Source organism: Hylobates moloch, unplaced genomic scaffold (assembly GCF_009828535.3).
Source record: "Hylobates moloch isolate HMO894 unplaced genomic scaffold, HMol_V3 SCAFFOLD_28, whole genome shotgun sequence".
Taxonomy (NCBI): domain Eukaryota; kingdom Metazoa; phylum Chordata; class Mammalia; order Primates; family Hylobatidae; genus Hylobates; species Hylobates moloch.
The window spans coordinates 4111815-4132506 of NW_026652303.1; the positions used below are offsets into that span (position 1 = coordinate 4111815).

Here is a 20692-nt window from a genome sequence, read left to right on the forward strand (position 1 = left end):
ATCACATCACATCACATCACATCACATCACATCACATCATCACATCATCTACTTCCAATCTTAAAATCCTTCCATGGCTTTTTAATTCCTCTTAGGAGGAAGAAAGGAATCTTCCATAATGTCTGCAAGGCCCTGCCTGATCTCACACCACTCTCTCCTTATTGCCTCCATTGAAGTCTTCTGTGGAATTTGAGGGGCATTGGCCTCCTTGCTTGGACTTGGGAAACCCAATAACACATTTACAACCATCTCTCAGGGTGAGAGTGATTCTGTAGATGGCTACTCCTACCTGTCTTATGTTGATCTTTCTTAGCTTCAGTTAAAGAGAGGGTCTTGTCTGTTAGTCCTCAGAATGTATTCTTGGAGCCGTATTAGTCAGGATTCTCTGGAGGGAAGAACTAATAGGCTAGATGTATATATGAAGGGGAATTTATTAAGGAGTAGTGACTCACACAATCACAAGGCGAAGTCCCATAATAGGCCACCTGCAAACTGAGGAGCAAGGAAGCCAGTCCAAGGCCCAAAACCTCAAAAGTAGGGAAGCCGACAGTGCAGCCTTCAGTCTGTGGGCAAAGGCCTGAGAGCCCCTGGCAAACTCCTGGTGTAAATCCAATAGTCCAAAAGCTGAAGAACTTGGAGTCTGATGTTCGAGGGCAGGAAGCATCTAGCATGGGCGAAAAATGAAGGCCAGAAGACTCGGCAAGTCCGCTCATTCTACTTTCTTCTGCCTGCTTTGTTCTACCCATGCTGGCAGCTGATTAGGTGGTGCCCACCCAGATTGAGGGAGGGTTGGCCTCTCCCAGTTCACTGACTCAAATATTAATCTCTTTTTGCAACACCCTCACAGACACACCCAGGAACAGTACTTTGCATTCTTTAATCCAATTAAGTTGACACTCAATATTAGCTATAACAGAGCCCAAGACCCTCTACATACCTATCACAAGCTATGTGGTTCTTGTTAATGGTTATTATTTGTGAATGAAAGAATGAACTATCTTTAAAGTGTAGATATTTTCTTGTGTGGTTTTTTTTGTTGTTGTTGTTGTTGTTGAGACAGTCTCCCTCTGTTGCCCAGGCTGGAGTGCAGTGGTGGAATTGCAGCTCACTGAATCCTCCATCTTTCAGGTTCAAGTGATTTTCCTGCCCCAGCCTCCAGTGTAGCTGGGATTGCAGGTGTGCACCACTACACCTGGGTAATTTTTGTATTTATCGTAGAGATGGAGTTTCACCATGTTGGCCAAGCTTGTCTCAAACTCCTGACCTCAAGTGATCTGCCCACCTCGGCCTCCCAAAGTGTTGGGATTACAGGCGGGAGCCACCACTCCTGGCCTAAAATGTAGATTTTCCTGGTTCCCTCTTGATTATAAGACTGTGATCCAGGATATTCACAGGGGAATCACTCTTAGGAACACTTGCTGTGTCTCTACAGATTTCTTTGTTTTCCCATTGTAGCCATGGGAATAAAGAAACCTTCTCTTGCCGGGGAATCAAGCTGGCTGTGGACTGGTTCAGGGACAGAGGACACACCTACATCAAAGTTTTTGTTCCATCCTGGAGGAAGGACCCACCAAGAGCTGACACCCCTATCAGAGGTATGCTGGAGCAGATGTATGCTCAAGAGGTACTGGACACGTTTCTTTGGTGCACTTCTAACATCGATAGTCAAATATCTACTTAGTTGTTTGTTTAATGATGTTTGTCTTCGTCACTGCGCTATATAAGCTCCATGAAGGCACTGATTATGACTGTTCAATGCCATAGCCCTAGCACCTAGCACCTAGCACCTAGCCTAACACCTGGTATTCAATAAATAGTTCAAAATTAGGTGTTCAATAAACAGTTGTTGAGTAGATGAATGAATAAATTACTCTTTTGGTGTGTTAAGTTATCAAAATAATTGTGCCTGACAGCTTTTAACACCTGAAGAGACACTGGATCTGTATTCCACTTCTAACAGTTTATAGGATTTGAAAGAGACATTTATTTGGTCAGGTAGTATTTATTTACCGAAAACTTCATCTAATCTCTTTATTTAAAAAGAAGAAGAAAACTGAGATCCAGGAAATTCTTCTTCTTTTTTTTTTTTTTTTGAGACGGAATTTTCCTTTTTCCCCAACTGGGGGGCAGGGGGATGATCTTGGCTCACTGCAACGTCCTCCTCCTGGGTTCAAGTGATTCTCCTGCCTCAGCATCCCGAGTAGCTGGGATTACACACATGTGCCACCACACCCAACTAATTTTTATATTTTTAGTAGAGATGGAGTTTCACCATGTTGGCCAGGATGGTTCCAATCTCTTGACTTCATGATCCACCCGCCTTGAACTCCCAAAGTGCTGGGATTACAGGCGAGAGCCACCTCACCCAGCCTCTTCATTTTTAATTCTTCAATCAGCCAGGAATATTTTAAGCTACAAATATTAGAATACTGTGGTTTTATTATTTATTTATTTAGTTTTGAGATGGAGTCTCACTATGGCTCATTGCAGACTTGCTCTCCCCTGGTTCAGGAGATCCTCCTACCTTAGCCTCTTCAGTAGCTGGGACTATAGGTGCACATCACCACACCCAGCTAGTTTCTTTCTTTCTTTCTTCTTTTTTTTTTTTGACACGGAATTTCACTCTTGTCGCCCAGGCCATAGTACAATGGCACAATCTCGGCTCACTGCAACCTCTGCCTCTCAGGTTCAAGAGATTCTCCTGCTTCAGCCTCCTGAGTAGCTGGGACTACAGGCGCATGCCCCCACAGCCAGCTAATTTTTGTATTTTTATTAGAGATGGGGTTTCATCATGTTGGCTGGTCTTGAACTCCTGACCTCAGGTGATCCACCCGCCTCTGCCTCCCAGAGTGCTGGGATTACATGTGTGAGCCACCGCACCCGGCCCTAGCTAGTTTTTGTTTTTTGTAGAGATGGGGTTTCGCCATATTGCTCAGGCTGGTCTTTAACTTCTGGACCCAATCCATCCCTCCGCCTCGGCCTCCCAAAGTGCTAGGATTACTGGCATGAGCCACCAGGCACGGTCAGAACACTGTGGTTTAAATAAACAGGGTCTTGTTTGTTGTTTGGCTTCTTATACAGGTTGAGTCTCCCTTATCTGAAATACTTGGGACCAGAAGTGTTTTGAATTTCTGAATATTTTCATTATGCTTACTGGCTGAGCATTCCTAATCCAAAAATCCCAAATCCGAAATGCTCCAATGAGTATTTGCTTTGAACATCATGTTGGTCGGATTTTTGGATTAGGGATGCTCACCTGTGAGAAGAGATCAGCTGCAAAGCTCTTTATTATTATGATCAAGTGTTATGTGCTGTACATAATTGTATGTGCTGGACTTTTACACAACTGGCAGCACAGAAGAGTGTTTCCACCAGCATCACCTCAGACACGTGAGTCATGTGTCACACTACAAGGTCAGGATGGCTATGGTGATAGGAATTTTTCAACTCTGTTGTAGTCTTATGGGACCACTGTCAGACACGTGGTCTGAAACATTGTTAGGCAGCGCATGACTGTATATCTGTGCAGTTGCCATGGGTTTTCTCTCCTAGTATGAGAACTTCTCCCTGAATGGCAGTGCGGACCATTTGTGTTGACTGGCAGTTTTCACTTTAGTATACCTGGCATGGAGCAGCAGGCAGCCTGGCGCCTCTGCCCACCACTTATTCCAATGGCAGAATGATGATGGTTTTATTCTAGGAGGTCAACAGCCTCAATGGGAGGCTTCCTCCTTCCTAGTTGTAGCTTCACTTTCTTTATAGGGATAGGGATGGGAAATGAGTGGAGGTCCATGCTCCTGGGAGCAGCTGCCAGGGAGTAGCTCAGCTCACCTGTTAGTTAGTCATCCCGATTTTGCCCGACTTCCACTCCATCTCCACCACCCGGAGTGCTCCAAGACTACAGGGCAATGGCTCCCACCTCCACTCCAGCCTTCTGTGCACATTCTGGGCTGTGGTTCCCTCCATGCTGCACAATCAATACGCTCCTTTCGGCTTTCTGTCTTCCTAAAGTGTGTCAAAATCCTGGATTTGCTGCTGTCCGCAAACCTACTTTTAACATGATTATAGATCTCCCCCCACCTTTCATTACGTTGGAACTATGAGAAGGAGGGAATATAAATACTTGTGTTCAGTTCCCTGTCATGAACTTGTTGTCCTGAATTATTCTTTATGGTCTGAATGTGAAGAATGGTGAATTTCAACAGTAGTGTAATACTTAAATATAATGTGGGAAAAAGTAGAGAAATTACTTTGGGATAGGGAAGGAATTTTTAAATAAGCCACAACAAGTGCAAACTTATGAAGAAAGATGAATACATTTGACTATACTAAAATAAAAGCTTTTATTCATTAACAGATACCATAAAAACAAAAAAGTGGAAAGACAAGCCTCAAACTGGGGTGAGGGTGTGGGGGCGGGTTATATATCACACATTACTGATGATGGATTACTTCCTAGATCCTGAGAGAACTTCTCCAAATCAATGAGACAAAGACAATGAATCAACAGAAAGATGGGCTAAAGCATGAATAAGCTGTTTACAGAAAAGAAAACATATATGGCCATATAAATATACAAACATATTAAAAGATGCTCAATCTCATTAGCAACCAGAGAAATGCAAAATAAAACCACAGTAGGAGGCCATTTTGTGCCCACCAGATTGGCAAACATTCAAAAGCCTGAAAATGCCAGTTTCGGCAAGGTTGTCTTATGTGCTGTGTTGGGTATGTAACTTGGCATCACCACTCTGGAAAGCAATTTGGCATTACCTTGTAAAGTGCCTTCCATACAGCTCAGCCATATTCACTCTTGGAGATATACCCTGAAGAGACCCGTGTCTCTTCTGTGCCAGGGACTTAAATGCAAGACTAATAGTGATGAACATATGACACAACCAAACCTCACAAACACAATGATGAACGAAAAAGACAAGCTGCTTAAGTGTATGTATAGTATGATTCCATTTGTGTCAAGTCTAACATGTAACCACACTGAAAATGATCCTCAATGGGGCATGGTGACTCATGCCTGTAATCCCAGCACTTTGGGAAGCTGAGGTGGGTGGATGCTTGAGTCTAGAAGTTTGAGACCAGCTTGGGCAACATGGCGAATCCCCATCTTTACAAAAAATACAGAAATTTGCTGAGCGTGGTGATGCATGCCTGTAGTCCTAGCTACGTGGGAGGCTGAGGTAAGAGGATCACCTGAGCCTGGAGGGTAGAAGCAGCAGTGAGCCATGATTGTGCTACTGCACTCCAGCCTGGGTGACACGGTGAGATCTTGTCTCAAAAAAAAAAAAAAAAAAAAGAAAGAAAGAAAATGATTCTCATAATCTGCATTTTTAAAACTAAAAGCAAGGAAATTATAAACATGGAGTTCTAAAACTAGGGTTGTCCTAAGGGCTTAAGGGGAATGGAGAGGATTGCAGACTGAGGGGGCAGAGGGGACTTCCAAACATGAGCCACCTCCTATTTCTCAAAGGAGGTGCTAGATATGTGGCGTCTTTATTTTTGTTCTTTGTATCATAGCTGCATTATGCACCTTTTAAAAATCAGCCAACAGTGTCATATGGGAAAGGACTTAAACTTGAGGGACCTGAATAATTATTACATATCAAACGGATTTTTTTTTTCCTGCATGTCTCCAAAGGCAAAATTCAGATCAAACAGCTGATCTGCATCTCTCCTGAGATGCAGATTTTAGCCTCTGATAAGAAAGGCCTTGTAATGTTTGTACCATCTGGTACATGTTTACCTCTTGACTAGTTTTTGCAAGAACTCACACTCACTTGAGCTCCATCTACTCAGACACTCTGAGACAGGAAGAGGAGGCGCTCCTATCTTCATTTTATAAATGTAAAACTGGATGGACATTCAACCGGGGTGAAGTACCCAGGAACTGGAGCCCAGCCCAGACTCCAGGCTGGATTCCTAGTCCCCGAGCTTTCTATGATGTTCTTGAGTCCCTGTATCTGTCAGTGATGCGGTGCTCCATCCCAAAGGTGTCCCAGGCAGGTTCCTGGATGGTGGGAGAAGATGGACCTCTGGCTCCCAGCTAGGGGCCCATGCAGGGCTTTCCAGGTGGATGCAAGGCTCCCCGTCATGCTGAAACTTCCAAGGTCCGGGTTAATACACGAATGTCTTTCTCCAGGAGGCCCCTGTGCGGGCTGCGGTAGGGGCACTGTGGCATGGAACTCCCAAAAGGACAAGGGCTGTGGCCAAACCCTTCCTTCTGAAGTGACTCTCCCTTGTAGAGTACCGCTTTCTGGACTCCTGTCAAGATGTGGGCAGGACGGAAGCCACGCGCCTGCCCGCTTGACCTGGGGCTTCAGGCAAATTCAGTGAAATTGAGTGAAAGCTATGGCGGGAAAAACTAGTGTTTTTTCCCCGCTCCCCTCAAAACCTCCCTGGCCCTCATCTGACCGGCCCGGGAAGGGGGTGGCCTCGCGTTGGGGGTGGTTCTCAGGGGCAGTGCCCTTGGGCCCTCACCCGCGTCTCCGTCGCCCGCCCTCAGAGCAGCACGTGCTGGCGGAGCTGGAGCGGCAGGCAGTGCTGGTGTACACGCCGTCCCGCAAGGTGCACGGCAAGCGCCTGGTCTGCTACGACGACCGCTACATCGTGAAGGTGGCCTACGAGCAGGACGGCGTCATCGTCTCCAATGACAACTACCGGGACCTGCAGAGCGAGAACCCCGAGTGGAAGTGGTTCATTGAGCAGAGGCTGCTCATGTTCTCCTTCGTCAACGACCGGTATGTGCGGCTGGGGTCCGGACACCCTGTGGGGCGGTGGCGGTGGGGGGGAGGGGGGCGGGGGCAGGGCAGTGGCCACGCCTGCTTCCAGGTGGCGGGGCTTGAGGTCACCCGGTCACCCAGCCCCTCAGACAGAGCTCCCCCAGGTCCGCATTCTCGGCGGGCACGTCCCCAATAGGCGGGCTGCTTTGCTCTGACCTTGCTGTTCCTGGGGCCACATCTGACACACCACAGAGAAGCCCAAGAGGTGGGCCAAGCATGCAAGCATGTATTTAGGGCACCACTAACTTAAAAAAACAGAATTGCATACTTCAGAATATTGAAATAGTCATCATGGAAAAGATCGGTACTTTGTTGTATTGCCTTTCACTTATTTCAGGTTTTTGTATTTTATTTTATTTATTTTATTTTATATTTTATTATTTTATTTTTTGAGAAGGAGTCTTGCTCCGTCACCCAGGCTGGAGTGCAGTGGCTCAATCTTGGCTCACTGCAAACTCTGCCTCCTGGATTCAAGCGATTCTCCTGCCTCAGCCTCCCGAGTAGCTGGGATTACAGGCACGCACCACCACGCCTGGCTAATTTTTTGTATTTTTAGTAGAGATGCAGTTTCACCGTGTTAGCCAGATGGTCTCGATCTCCTGACCTTGTGATCTGTCCACCTCGGCTTCCTAAAGTGCTGGGATTACAGGCGTGAGCCACCGCGCCCGGCTGTCTTGTTTTTTTTTTTTACAAAAGTTTTGAATTACATATGGGAGTGGGCAACAGATTTTTTTTTTTTTCTTAGACAGGGTCTTGCTCTATTGCCCAGGTTGGAGTGCAGTGGCATGATCACAGCTCACTGCAGCCTTGAACACCTGGGCTCAAGTGATCCTCCTGCCTCAGCCTCCCAAAGTGTTGAGGTTTTAGGTGTGAGCCACTGAGCCTGGCCCAGAATCTTTTCTTTTGGGCCGTAAAGATCTCCCCCTGCCTGGCCCTGACTCTGGGTTGAAATGTTCAAGAGAACCTGGCTGGTTCATGTAGCCCTGAAATAGGCCCCTTGGGTCAGTTCATCCCAGACCAACCGGCTATGGCTGGGGGCAGAGAGGGACACCAGGGCCACAGGCACAAACCGCTCAGCAAGTGGTGAGGGCAGACACTGGCAAGGTGGATGAGGGTCAGAGCAGTGTGTGACAGAGCACAGCCAGCTGGGCTGTTGCTCCCATTTCCATTTCCGTTCCAGGCAGTGTTAGCTTGGCCCTCATTCTGGGCTCTCTGACTGACTTTTTGGAACGTGGTTTTAGACAAACTCCTCAGCTCTGTGAGGGCAGGGACTGTATCTGTCTTACGTGCGGTGTCTCCAGCATGCCTGGCCCACAGGTGTGCAGTAACTAGTTGTAAAGGAATGATTGAGTGAATGGCCATGGCCGGCGAAGGGTCGATGGGGAGAGAGGTCTGGGCTTAGGCTGCTTGCACAAGGCTGAGCGATTCCGGACCCAGGGACGCAGTGCGGTGTTTGAGAAAGGACTAGGGCTTTGGAGAGGGCAGGTGAGGTTTCCATCTGAGGCCCTGCCACTTACTGGCTGGGGGTCAAGGGGGAACCACTCAACCTCTCTGAGCTGAATGTTCTTCACCTTGAAAAGGGATTAATAATGTCACCTCTGAGATCATTGTGAGGACTAGAGAGAATTGTGCCCCAGAAGTGGTAGCACCTATTCCCAGGACATGGTGCACCAGGGGGTACTGTGGTCCCCGTGGCCAACTGCTCCTGCAGCCGTGGAGGTGGAGGGCCAGAGGCTTGGCAGCAGTGCCCTGCAGGAGCCCCCATTGTCATTTCCAGCTACAAAAGGCCAGCGGCTCTCGCTGTCCGTCTGTGGCCTGGAGGAATCTGGCTAGTCTGGTAACTATGGGCTCCAAAAATCCTCACTGAGCTCTCAGGGACATGGCCATCTCTGGCCTGATGACAGCCTGGGGCCAGAGCCAAGTCCTTTTGATGCACTGGCCTCCGTTAAGGGCCTGCCAGGAGGCAGGGCCTGCCGCCTGCTTGTGAGCGAGGGCGCCTGCCCTGGTGCCCCGGGCACGTCCACAGGGCCCTCTTGGCACAGCTCCTGCTCCTGAGAGAGCAGGAGAGGAAGTCTTTGGGAACTTTTAATAACCACAGTGGGCGGTTCCCCAGATTCTTGGTCAAGACCCAACTCTGAGAAGCTGGCTGTGCAGCTGGGAGCTGAGCTGTGGAGGCCACACAGGGCCGGGGATCACCCAGCTCTCTGCAGAGTGGGACTTCAGCATGACTCTGGACTCTTAGGGGGACAGCAACCCATAAAACATCTCCTCCTTGATTTAGAATCCCAGCCTCTCTACAGAACCTTTGTATGACCTGGAAGTGGCCTTGGGAACGAAAGTATTTACACAAAAAGTGGACCTCACTTAGTGAGGGGCGTTTTCCTTCTGAGGAATTGGGTTTTCCCTGTTGAACTCTGAGCATGCATTCCCTTCCTCATTAGGGCTCCATGCCAGGGAGAAGAGAAGGGCAGGTCAGGGGCAGGGCAGCCATGGAAACTGAGACCAGACCCTGTGCCCCCAGGGTGCGCAGAGGAGGAGGTTAGGTCTTCGAGGTGGCTGTATGTGCAGGCAGTGCCTGGGATCCACTTCCTCACTGATTCAAACTCCCTGTTCCTATTGAACCTCTTTGCCTGAAGGTTCACAGCCCAGAGCTGTGTTTGGCACGGGGTGAAACACAGGAGAAATGGGACCTAAGCCTCAAGGAGCTCATACAACTCTGAAACCTTCTGGAAATGTTTGTTTGTTTGTTTGTTTGTTTGTTTAGATATAGAGTCTAGCTCTGTTGCCCAGGCTGGACTCCTGGGCTCCAGGGATCCTCCCTCCTCAGCTTTTCTAGTAGCTGGAACTACAGGCGTATGACACCACTCCTGGCTTTTCTGGAGCTATTAACCTCATAGAGGTTTCTAACCTTTTGTTGAGGACAGTGGGAAGCCAGAGGAGCCCTTAGAGCAATTATACTTTCATTTTCCTGGATAAAAATCACCTGGGAAGTTCTTTTTTTTTTTTGGAGAAGGAGTCTCGCTCTGTTGTCCAGGCTGGAGTGCAGTAGCGCGATCTCGGCTCACTGCAAGCTCCGCCTCCCGGGTTCAAGCAATTCTCCTGCCTCAGCCTCCCCAGTAGCTGGGACTACAGGTGCCCGCCACCGTGCCCAGCTAATTTTTGTGTATTTTTTAGTAGAGATGAGGTTTCATCATGTTGCTCAGGCTGGTTTTGAATTCCTGAGCTCAGGCAATCTGCCCACCTCAGCCTCCCAAGGGGAAGTTCTTAAAATGCAGATGCCTGAACGACTGCAGATTCTGATGAAGCAGGTCTTGTGTGAAGCTCGGAGGCTGCAATTTTTTTTTTTTTTTTGAGGCAGGATCTCTCACTCTGTCACTGGGGCTGGAGTGCAGTGGCACAATCATGACTCACTGCAGCCTCCATCTCCCAGGCTCAGCCATCCTCCCACCTCAGCCTCCCAAGTAGCTGGGACTAAAGACATTCACCAGAACACCTGGCTAATTTTCTTTCTTTTTTTTTTTTTTACTTTCTGTAGAGACAAGGTTTCACTATGTTGCCCAGGCTGGTCTTGAACTCCTGAGCTCAAGGGATCTTTCTGCCTCAGCTTCCCAAAGTGTTGGGATTACCCATGTGAACCACTGCACTCAGATGACTGCACTTTTAAGTTGCTAGGTGATTCTGACGCTGCTGGCTTGAACCACATCAGGAGAAACACCCAAAGAGGGCCAGAGCTGTGCTGTGTGCTCTGCGTGGAGTTCAGTGTGAAGGGAAGGTTTTGCTTTAAGATGCTGTGACATCCCGCTGGGTGATGGTGGGCCCGGGGCCGAATGCTTCCTGGTGCTTTCGGGGAACTTGGGCCTGCTCCCTTTGTACAGGTGCTGGTGGCAAATCCCAGGTGGTCTTGCTGTTGCCCCTGTGCTTATTTTCCAGGTTCATGCCTCCTGATGACCCCCTGGGCCGCCATGGACCCTCCCTGAGCAACTTCCTGAGCAGGAAGCCGAAGCCCCCAGAGCCATCCTGGCAGCATTGTCCCTATGGTGGGTAGTGCCCAGTGCTTTGCGGGCCATGTTCAGGGCCTTGTGTGGGGGCAGTACAGGAGCACAGTCAAAAAGCACTGGCCTGGTGCTCAGCAGCCTGGGCTCTTGCCCAAATTCTGCCCTCCAGCTGTGCCACCTGGAGAGTTAACTTTCCTGACAGGGTTATTGTAGAACTGACATCCTGGCCGGTGATTTCATGGGAGCCAGGGTCCCATGCCAGGGTCGGATGCAGGGGTCGTGCACACAGCAAAGCTGTGTCTGAGAAGCTGGGAGGCTGGACACAAACCCAGCTGTGGGTCTCAGTCCCTTCACCTGGCCCCTGGCAGCTTCTGTCCTCACCCTACCCTGCTCTCCACCCCTCCATCTTATGGACTTTGGTCACTGCTATCCGTGAAGAGTTAAGAATTTTATCCCAGCACCCTGGGGGATGCCAGCCTTCTAGCCAGCTCCTTCACTGACTTGCTTCGCCAAGTTATTTGATGTTTCCAAGTTCAGTAAAGACTTGGGCGACAGTCAATCATTTCTTGTTAGAATTAGGTGACCATACATACATTCAGGCTGACTCCTCCCCCCGCCTTTCACTCTCAGAAGCCCTGGGTTTGGATGGTAACACTTGACTAGTTGTTCACGACTCTGTTAGAACAGCGTGCAGGGTGAGGGCAAGCGTTAGCAGAGCGAACAGGGAGAACAGTGGGAACTGAGGCGGCACTGCAGGCGCAGTCCTATGCCCCGAGCACCCTCTCCCTACCGCCCTCTCCCTAAGCCTGGCCCTATCCACAGGGTCCCTGGGGAATTGGAGGCTGAAAGGCTTTGAATCCAGAGATTTGGTCTTAGACCCTGGTCAAAGGGACCTGGGAACGACACTCCTCTGCATATCCTGGGATGAGTGTGCCGAGTGCCCCCTCACCCAGGCCGCCCGCGCCTCCCGGGCACTTCTCCTCACCTCGGCCCCGCGCCCAGATCCTGAGGCGTTTCCAGGGAGCTAAGTCTGCGGAGTCCGCGGCGGCCTGGGATCCTGCTTGGAGGAATCTCCACGGAGAGGCCGCGGGCCGGCACTCCCCGGATGCACCAGGCACCACCGCCCCTCCGCGCCACCGGCCTCACGCCGCGCCCTCTCTGCTCCCGCCCCTTTCAGGCAAGAAATGCACCTACGGCATCAAGTGCAAGTTCTACCACCCGGAGAGGCCGCACCACGCGCAGCTGGCAGTGGCCGACGAGCTCCGCGCCAAGACAGGGGCCCGGCCTGGCGCGGGCGCCGAGGAGCAGCGGCCACCGAGAGCCCCAGGCGGCTCCGCAGGAGCCCGGGCGGCCCCCCGGGAGCCAGTTGCGCACAGCCTCCCGCCGGCGCGGGGGTCCCCGGACCTGGCCGCCCTGCAAGGGAGCTTCTCTCGGCTGGCCTTCAGCAACGACACGGGGCCCCTCGGGCCGCCTCTCCCGGGCCCTGCCTGCAGCCTCACGCCCCGACTGGGCGGGCCCGACTGGGTGTCCGCGGGCGGCCGGGTGCCAGGCCCGCTCGGCCTCCCTAGCCTGGAGAGCCAGTTCTCCCCGGGCGACCTCCCGCCTCCGCCCGGCCTGCAACTCCAGCCGCGGGGCGAACACCGCCCTAGGGACCTGCTCGGGGACTTGCTTTCCCCGCGCAGGCCGCCCGACGACCCGTGGGCCCGTCCACCCCGCTCCGACCGCTTCCCTGGGCGCTCCGCCTGGGCGGAGCCGGCCTGGGGCGACGGCGCCACTGGGGGACTTTCAGGGTACGCGGCCGAGGACGACGAGGGGGACGCGCGCGCCCGGGCTCGCATCGCGCTCTACAGCGTCTTCCCGCGCCACCAGGTGGACCCCGTGATGGCCGCGTTCCCGGATCTCTCCGACCTCGCCAGGCTCATCCTCCTGGTGCAGAGATCCCAGAGCGCGGGGGCGCCCCTGGGCAAGCCCTAAGGGACCACCACGCCCTTACAGGGAATGGCCCAGCGTCGCCTTGCATCTTGGACGGGTGGACCTGTGGTTGCCAGCCTGGACCTGAGTGGGCCCATCGTGGCGCCCCCTTTTCTTTAAAGATGGTCAGAGAAGCCTGCTTGCTCCTCCTGAGCGGGGTTGTGGGGACCTGGTGGCACTTGGTGATCCTCACTGAGGCCGGGGCCTGCTACGGGGAGGTCCACCCACTTCCGTGGAGGGAATGATTTTCCATGTGCACGGAGACTGCAGGTCCAAGCTGCAGTAGAATCCACAAGTGGGTCACAAAATCAATTTAGTGGGTCACCACCACAAACACAGAGGACTGGGACAGGTCAGAGTGCACCCTGTACAATCAGGCTGAGTCTGAACTCTTGTTACCTATCCTGTGTCCCTACCCCCTTGGCAGCCACGTAACTAACCTCAATGTGGGTCGTTGTCAGAAGTTTAAAAAAGACTGTGAATGGTCTTGAATTTAATTGCATCAGGTAATGTTTGAAATACGTAGTCAGGTGGCCAGGGGAGGTTTGCTATCTGGAAGTTTTCATGTTAGCTATTGCTAACCGCACCCGCAAGGGGAGCCCAGCCTCCAGATGTGGGCTCAGCTGTGCTCTGAATTGTGTGGCTGCGCCATGCTGGGGACAAGTGGCAGGAGCGCTTTGTCCCAGGGCCGCCTTCTGGGGCCTTCACCCGCCTTCACACACATACCCCCACCACACAAATGTACACACACACACACACACACACACACACACGCAGTTTCTCATACATGTACATGCTCACACACACCACACAGACACATACCGTTTGGCTTAGGGTTAAGTATCTCCAATTTTTTTTTAGCCATCCATCATGGCAGTTTCCAGAATAGGCTTTCTACTGTACCAGCTGAGCTGCCTTCTTTTACTTCTTCTTCTTCTTTTTTTAAACAGAGTCTCAGCCCGGCACGGTGGCTTATGCCTGTAATCCCAGCACTTTGGGAGGCTGAGGCGGGCAGCTCACTTGAGGTCAGGAGTTCGAGACCAGCCTGGCCAACATGGTGAAACCCTGTCTCTACTAAAAATACAAAAATTTAGCCAGGCATCGTGGCACACACCTGTAGTTCCAGCTACTCAGGAAGCTGAAGCAGGAGAATCGCTTGAACCCAGGAGGTGGAGGTTGCAGTGAGTTGAGATCATGCCACTGCACTCCAGCCTGGGCGGCAGAGCAAGACTGCATCTTAAAAAAAAAAAAAGACAGAGTCTCACTCTGTCACTCTGTCTGGAGTATAGTAGTGTGATCTTAGCTCACTGCAGCCTCAAACTCCTGGACTCAAGTGATCCTCCTGCCTCAGCCTCCTGAGTAATTGGGACTGTAAACATGATAGCCACACTTCACGGTTAAACTGGGGCTGGGTGAGTCAGGACTTTTGCTCTGAAATCTACAGGTGGGTCAGCAGAAAGCTGACATGCTCTCAGTCAGAGTTTATTGCCATCTTCCTGGTGCCGTTTCTTCCAGCCAGCTACAGCTCTGGGTTTGAGGAGAAAGGGTCTACTCATTTACAATGGCTAAGAAGTGAGATGGTGCTGCCAGAGTGCTGATCCCCGAATCCTCAGGGGGCCCTGGTCTCTCCTGGCGGCATCCACCCGTTCTGGTTACCATGCCAGCCCTCCAGACTATGGCTTATTTGTTCACTAGAGGGCTCGGTAGCTTGGCAGTTTGGGGAAAGCGGGAGGCACTTCCCAGGGGAAGACCAGAGAAGACCAGCCCCCAGCTCCACAAACTTCCTGCAGCCTGCTGGTGCAGAGGGAACTCTTGCCAGTTTACTACCAGATTTCATGAGATGTTGGCAGGCCTGGGGGGCACCTCAGGGAGAGTGCGTTCCCAGCCCTTTCATTCATGGTAAATGACACCCCTGGGGCATACAGTGATGTTAGGTTTTTCTTCGAGACTTCTTTGATCTTTTAAAACCAGATTATTAGCATGGATTGAGCCAGAGCTGTCCCTCACCCCCTTTTTCCAAAGAGGACGGTGCACCCACAATTTTACCGTAACATATTGGGATCTCAGGCCTGAAGATGGCCCACTCTTTGTAAATAAGTTGGATTTTCCTCATGATATGTGTGGGGTTTTTTTGTGAGGGGAGAGGGCAGGGTTCCGCTCTGTCATCTGTCACCCAGGCTGGAGTGCAGTAGTGCAATCAGGGCTCACTGCAGCTTTGACTTCCCAGGCTCAAGCAATCCTTGTGCCTCAGCCTCCTGAGTGGCTGGGACTACAGTTGCGCCACCACGTCCAGCTAAGTTTTTCTATTTTTTGTAGAGACCCAAAGCGTTGGGATTACAGGCATGAGCCACCGCAACGGGCCTTTATTTTTTTAAATTATAATAATAATTATTATTATTTTTGAAATGGAGTCTCACTCTGTCACCCAGACTGGAGTGCAGTGGCGCAATCTTGGCTCACTACATGCTCTGCCGCCTCCCGGGTTCACGCCATTCTCCTGCCTCAGCCTCCCAAGTAGCTGGGACTACAGGTGCCTGCCACCATGTCCGGCTAACTTTTTGTATTTTTAGTAGAGACGGGGTTTCACCGTGTTAGCCCAGATGGTCTCAATTTCCTGACCTTGTGATCCGCCCGCCTCGGCCTCCCAAAGTGCTGGGATTACAGGTGTGAGCCACCGCGCTGGGCCCCGGGCCTTTATTTTTATTTTTAACCTTTTGACAAGACATGCTTTCTATTAGAGCTGCTTTTTGTCTCCCTGGTTCGGTTTCCTGGTGTAGAATCATTGTGTTGCTGATTTTTCAGTTGAAAATGTTTAAACTGCTTCCTTTGAGAACAAGTTTGAGTTTTAGTAAGCTGTAAAGCTATTTTATTTGATTCACTGTGAATAAGACACGCACAAAAAAAAAAAGTAAAAACACAGCACATTTCAAGTGTAATCCCCTTTGGAATTTTTCCAAAGTCTTAGTATATGTCTTTGTGACACAAAAACATAGATGGGACAGGTAAATGAAATGTTCCTAGTTGCATAGCTGTTACCATGCTTCAAAAATAAATCATTTTTACCACACCTGGATTCTTTATTGTCAAATTGTCTATTAGTTTCTCCTACTGGCTTTCCCCCAGATTGGTCTGTTCTGTTAAAGATTGTGGGTGTAGAGTGGGCACGATGGCTCACGTCTGTAATTCCAGCACTTTGGCGGGCTTCATGAGTTCAGGAGTTCGAGACCAGCCTGGTCAACCTGGTGAGAACCTGTCTCTACTAAAAATACAAAAATTAGCTGGCCGTGGTGGCAGCTGCCTGTAATCCCAGTTGCTCGGGAGGCTGAGGCAGGAGAATCACTTGAACCCAGGAGGCAGAGGTTGCAGCGAGCTGAGATTGTGCCACCGCACTCTGCACACCAGCCTGGGCGACAGAGCGAGACTCTGTCTCAAAAAAAAAAAAAAAAAAAAAAAAAAGTAGATGTGAAGAAGACTGAGGTTGTGGCCAGTCTCAGCAGCTGCGGTTCCGTGTTGTTCCACCTGGGGGGATGTGAAGGGCTCAAATCCACCTTTTCCAGGAGAAGCAGTGAGGCCATGGCAAGGACCTCCCTTTGCTGGATGTGCAGCAGGCAGTTCCCAAGGACACAGGCTGCTTGCCCATTTCCTAGACTTCTAAAATCCTCATTACAGAACTATGAAGCCGTCTCATAGAAGCCACTCTTCTTGTTTAAACCTGCAGCAGAGCTCTCGTAGACTGATCAAACCAGAGGCCGTTGCCGTCCTGGGTTTGCCCTGAGGCAGCCTTCCCAGAGGCCTCTGGAAGGGGGTTTGGGGCAGAACTGCAGAATGTCAGGGTTGAGGAGTAGAAGCAAGACAAGCCACTGTAATTGGCATTCTTCCAAATAAAATGGATCCAGCTTTGGTTTGACATTGAGCTCAGCTGAGGAGCCATACCCCAGCTGCAGCTGGCATGGACACAGCTCAGATGAGGCCACAGAGGCTGTGGGCTTCCGGGGAAAAAGTCCACCTATGGGGTGGGGTGGGGAGAAGAGCACAGAAGTCAGGGATGGGGGAGGGAGGCATTAAGGTAAAGAAAACACAAGATAGGAGTGATCGGGAGAGGGGTTCTGGGAACTGGAGCAATTCCTTGGAATCACAGATGGTACCAGGAGGGATTGCACAGAGCCGGGACCAGTGGCATAATCTGTGGGACTCTATGCAAAATCAAACTGCAAGGTTCCCTGTTCAAAACGTGTAACAATTTCAAGATATCGGCAGAGCATGAAACCAAACATGGTTTCCTTCGAAGTGTAGGGCCCTGTGCGATGGCACAGGTCACATGCCCAGGAATCTAACCCTGCACGGAGTTACCTAAAAGATAAGCAAGAGAACATTCTCAGTGCCAAGAGTGTGTTCAGAACAAAACATTGACTGAAAGAAGTCAGAGGCCAAGATGCATGTGCTTCACAGCTAGAAAAGGCCATGGCATCGGAGCAGGTGCTGGTCCCCCAGCCTCTACCTGAGGGTTTGCTCGCTGCAGCCACCTGAGGACTAAGTGGGGGCTCCCTTGGCTTTCCCTGGAAGGGGCTAAAGGGGAGAAGTCAAGGGGCTTGGGCAAATCACACTCTGGATTGTCCACTTCCAAATGAGTGAGATGTCAGTCGAGGTAGCTCTAGAATTATACTAGTTTGTATTAGCCAAGGTTCTTGGCTACAAGTGTGATTCACAAAACCAAATGGCAGGAGGCCAGGGGTAGAAGGCAGCTGTGGAGTTGACTGGAAGTAGGGCCTCAAAACCCTGTCAGGACTCTTGTCTGTTTCCTTCTGCACCTGTCTCCTTCTGTTTATTCTCTCCTTCCAAGGTTTTTCCTGCACAATGAGAGCCATTCTCGTGGCTGGCTTAAGCACACATCTTTCCAACTAAAGGACTCAAGGAGACAGCCTCAGAAAGATCTTGGGGAAGGATTCTGATTGGCCTGGCTTGGGTCACGTGCCCACCCTTGGACCAATCACTGTGGGGTAAGGAAGTACTACGGTTGGTTCAGCCTGGATCTCAGGCCCACCTCTGGCTTGTCACCTCATAGCTGAACCCACAAGGTTGGTGGGGGCTGGGGAGAGGGTGATGAGCAGTGCCCTCAAAGAAGCAGACAACACACATGCCCACAGCAATGTGCAAACCTGGGCACTGCATCAAGGCTCGGGATGGCCCTGCCCTCCTCCACCCTCTACCCTGGTCCTATTTGAGAAAGCGGCGGCTGTGTTAGGAAAACCCTTGTGTCTGCCCATCCACAGACAACACGGTCTCCTGTGGGAGGAAGGTGGAAGGGCCGCTGCCACAGAGCCAGAGGTATCATCATGTTAATCTCGCCAATGCTGGGACTGTGGCCAGAGGAGCCCTGCTGTGGCACACCACCGAAAACCCCTGTCAGGGAGGAAGAGGCTCTGCAGAGTCAGAAGGTGACCTTGTTCCTTTAACTCACTTCTGAACAGATGCCCTCTAAGCTCAAGAAGCTCCTGGAATCACAGCAGCTCAGCCTAGCAGCTGGTGGCTGGGCTGAAAATGGGGGCTGGGGGCCTGACCCAGCTGGGTAATTAATTTGTCCTGAGTTCCTGGGGACAGCTCTCTGTCCTCACGGAGGGATGACACACCTATCCCAGTGCCCAGAAACAGGAAAGGTACTGGGTAAATAAACAGAAAGGCAAACAGGCCCAGTGGTCAGAAGCCACCTGAACACTGTGCTTATTAACTGGCTGGCTGACATGGACTGACTGACAGTGATGGGCTGGCTGGCTGACACTGACTCATTGACACTGTCTGACTGACCAACTGACTGACAGTGACTGGCTGACTGACACTGATTGACAGACTGACACTGACAGACTAATGGATGAACACTGATTGACCAACTAGCTGACAGACACAATGGCCAACTCACATTGGCTGACTGACACTGGCTGATGGACACTGGCTGACTGAAACACTGGGTGGCTGACACTGGCTGACACTGGCTGACACACTGGCTGACTGACATTGGCTGACTGACACTGACTGACACTGGCTGACTGACACTGGCTGACTGACACTGACTGACACTGGCTGGCTGACACTGGCTGACACTGGCTGACTGACGCTGGCTGACACATGGGCTGACTGACACTGGCTGACGGACACTGGCTGACACACTGGCTGAATGACACTGGCTGACACTGGCTGACACACGGGCTGACACATGGGCTGACTGACACTGGCTGGCTGACACACCGGCTGACATTGGCTGACAGTGGCTGACACACTGGCTGACTGACACTGGGTGACTGACACTGGCTGACACACTGGCTAACACTGGCTGACACTGGCTGACACTGGCTGACTGACACTGGCTGAGTGGCCCTAGCTGATGAGGCTGAAGTGTGGCCAGGACCTGTGGCTGGCTGTTGAGAGTGATTACTCAGGTAGAATTAGCAAATCACAATGGTTTTGACTTTGTCTGCAGTCAGTCTTACTCCTGTATATAACATATGTGTGACGACACCAAGCCAGATGAAGCCTCCAAAGTTAGGTTCACAGAGGGCATTCCTGAATGAGGCAGTTACAGAAACTTTCCCCCCAAAAAGAAGCCTGGGAAGCACAGGAGGGGGCTGAGGTTCCTCCCCTGACAGGAGTGATTTCCCTGTCTGGCTCCTTGCTCTCTCTCAGAGGCTGTCTCCAGCTCTCAGGTCTTCAGAGCTCTGACTTCACAGCAATCACCCCCCTGCAGTCCTCTGGGCTCCGTGTTTTGCTCCGTAATGACCCCTTTGCTCTCCCACCCTTCTCCATCTGTCACCTCTATGACCCTCAAATCTCCCCATCCTTCAGAGCCCTCCCCTTGAACCTTCCTCCAGGGCATCTGCCCAGGCCATTCCAGCGCCAGGAGCCCCCGTTATTCTCAGACTGCTTCAAAGCTGTCCTGTCAGGGTAGAACCGGTCCACTCTGCCCCGCGGCACCCTGGCAACAGTTTTGCTTTGAACGGTTACTTGTTGTGCATTATTGAACTCTTCCCTTACATGTAGGCTGGACTTCCCCAACTGGGCACACACACTTGGAGGGTTGGGATTCTGTCTCAACCTTGTTCCTGCATCAGCCCTGAGGCCAGTCAGTCAGGACAAGCTCAGAAACAATGCAGGCCTGAATCCCAGTGGGTAAGACCATTGAGTTGGTTATTGGTTTGTGCTGGATGCCCATTGTAGGTTGGCTGGGGCCTGTATGCAGAGATCTGGGTGGAAGCAGTTTCTGTCTCCAGCCTCACAGTGAGTTACCTCCAGGAAAGAGAATGTTCAGAAATGTGCACTGGACCCTGAAGCTTCTGCCCAGATGTCATTGCTGCTTCCGGTTCATTGGCCCAAACAAGTCACATGGCAACACCTAACTTCTAGGGACAAGAAAGCATGATCCCACTGTCTGCATGTGGTCGACATATTTGGAGAATAGCACTCATGACAATTTGCCTGTGGAGGCCTAGAGAGAAATACTTGCTGACTGAAAATCCTGAAGGAAAGAATGAATTAAATGCAGCATGGTACATCCACTTAACAGAATACCATAGGGCATTAAAATGATATTGCAGAAGGACGCTCACGAGCTAGGAAGTGTTGAGCATGTATTGTGAAGCAAAGAAGTAGGTTATAAAAAAGACTGTCCCAGCCGGGCACAGTGGCTCATGCCTGTAATCCCAGCACTTTGGGAGGCTGAGGCGGGCAGATCATCTGAGGTTGGGAGTTTGAGACCAGTCTGACCAACATGGAGAAACCCTGTCTCTACTAAAAATACAAACATTAGCTGGTGTGGTGGCGCCTGCCTGTAATCCCAGCTACTCAGAAGGCTGAGGCAGGAGAGTCTCTTGAACGTGGGAGGCGGAGGTTGCAGTGAGCCGAGATCGTGCCATTGCACTCCAGCCTGGGCAACAAGAGGGAAAC

The 20692-nt window shown here is 51.2% G+C and overlaps 1 protein-coding gene across 4 annotated transcripts in view; it reads left to right on the forward strand.

The window, feature by feature from the left end:
- The window catches only part of LOC116463179 (probable ribonuclease ZC3H12D), a 35272-nt gene extending 21549 nt beyond the window's left edge, over positions 1 to 13723 (forward strand). For all 4 annotated transcript variants that reach the window (XM_032146171.2, XM_032146170.2, XM_032146172.2 and 1 more), the window contains exons 3-6: positions 1456 to 1595; positions 6518 to 6752; positions 10725 to 10831; positions 11967 to 13723. In XM_032146171.2, the coding sequence (XP_032002062.1) occupies positions 1456 to 1595; positions 6518 to 6752; positions 10725 to 10831; positions 11967 to 12763 (1279 nt within the window). In that variant the 3' untranslated portion in view covers positions 12764 to 13723. The remainder of the gene's footprint in view (positions 1 to 1455; positions 1596 to 6517; positions 6753 to 10724; positions 10832 to 11966) is intronic.
- The last annotated feature ends 6969 nt before the right edge of the window (positions 13724 to 20692 follow it).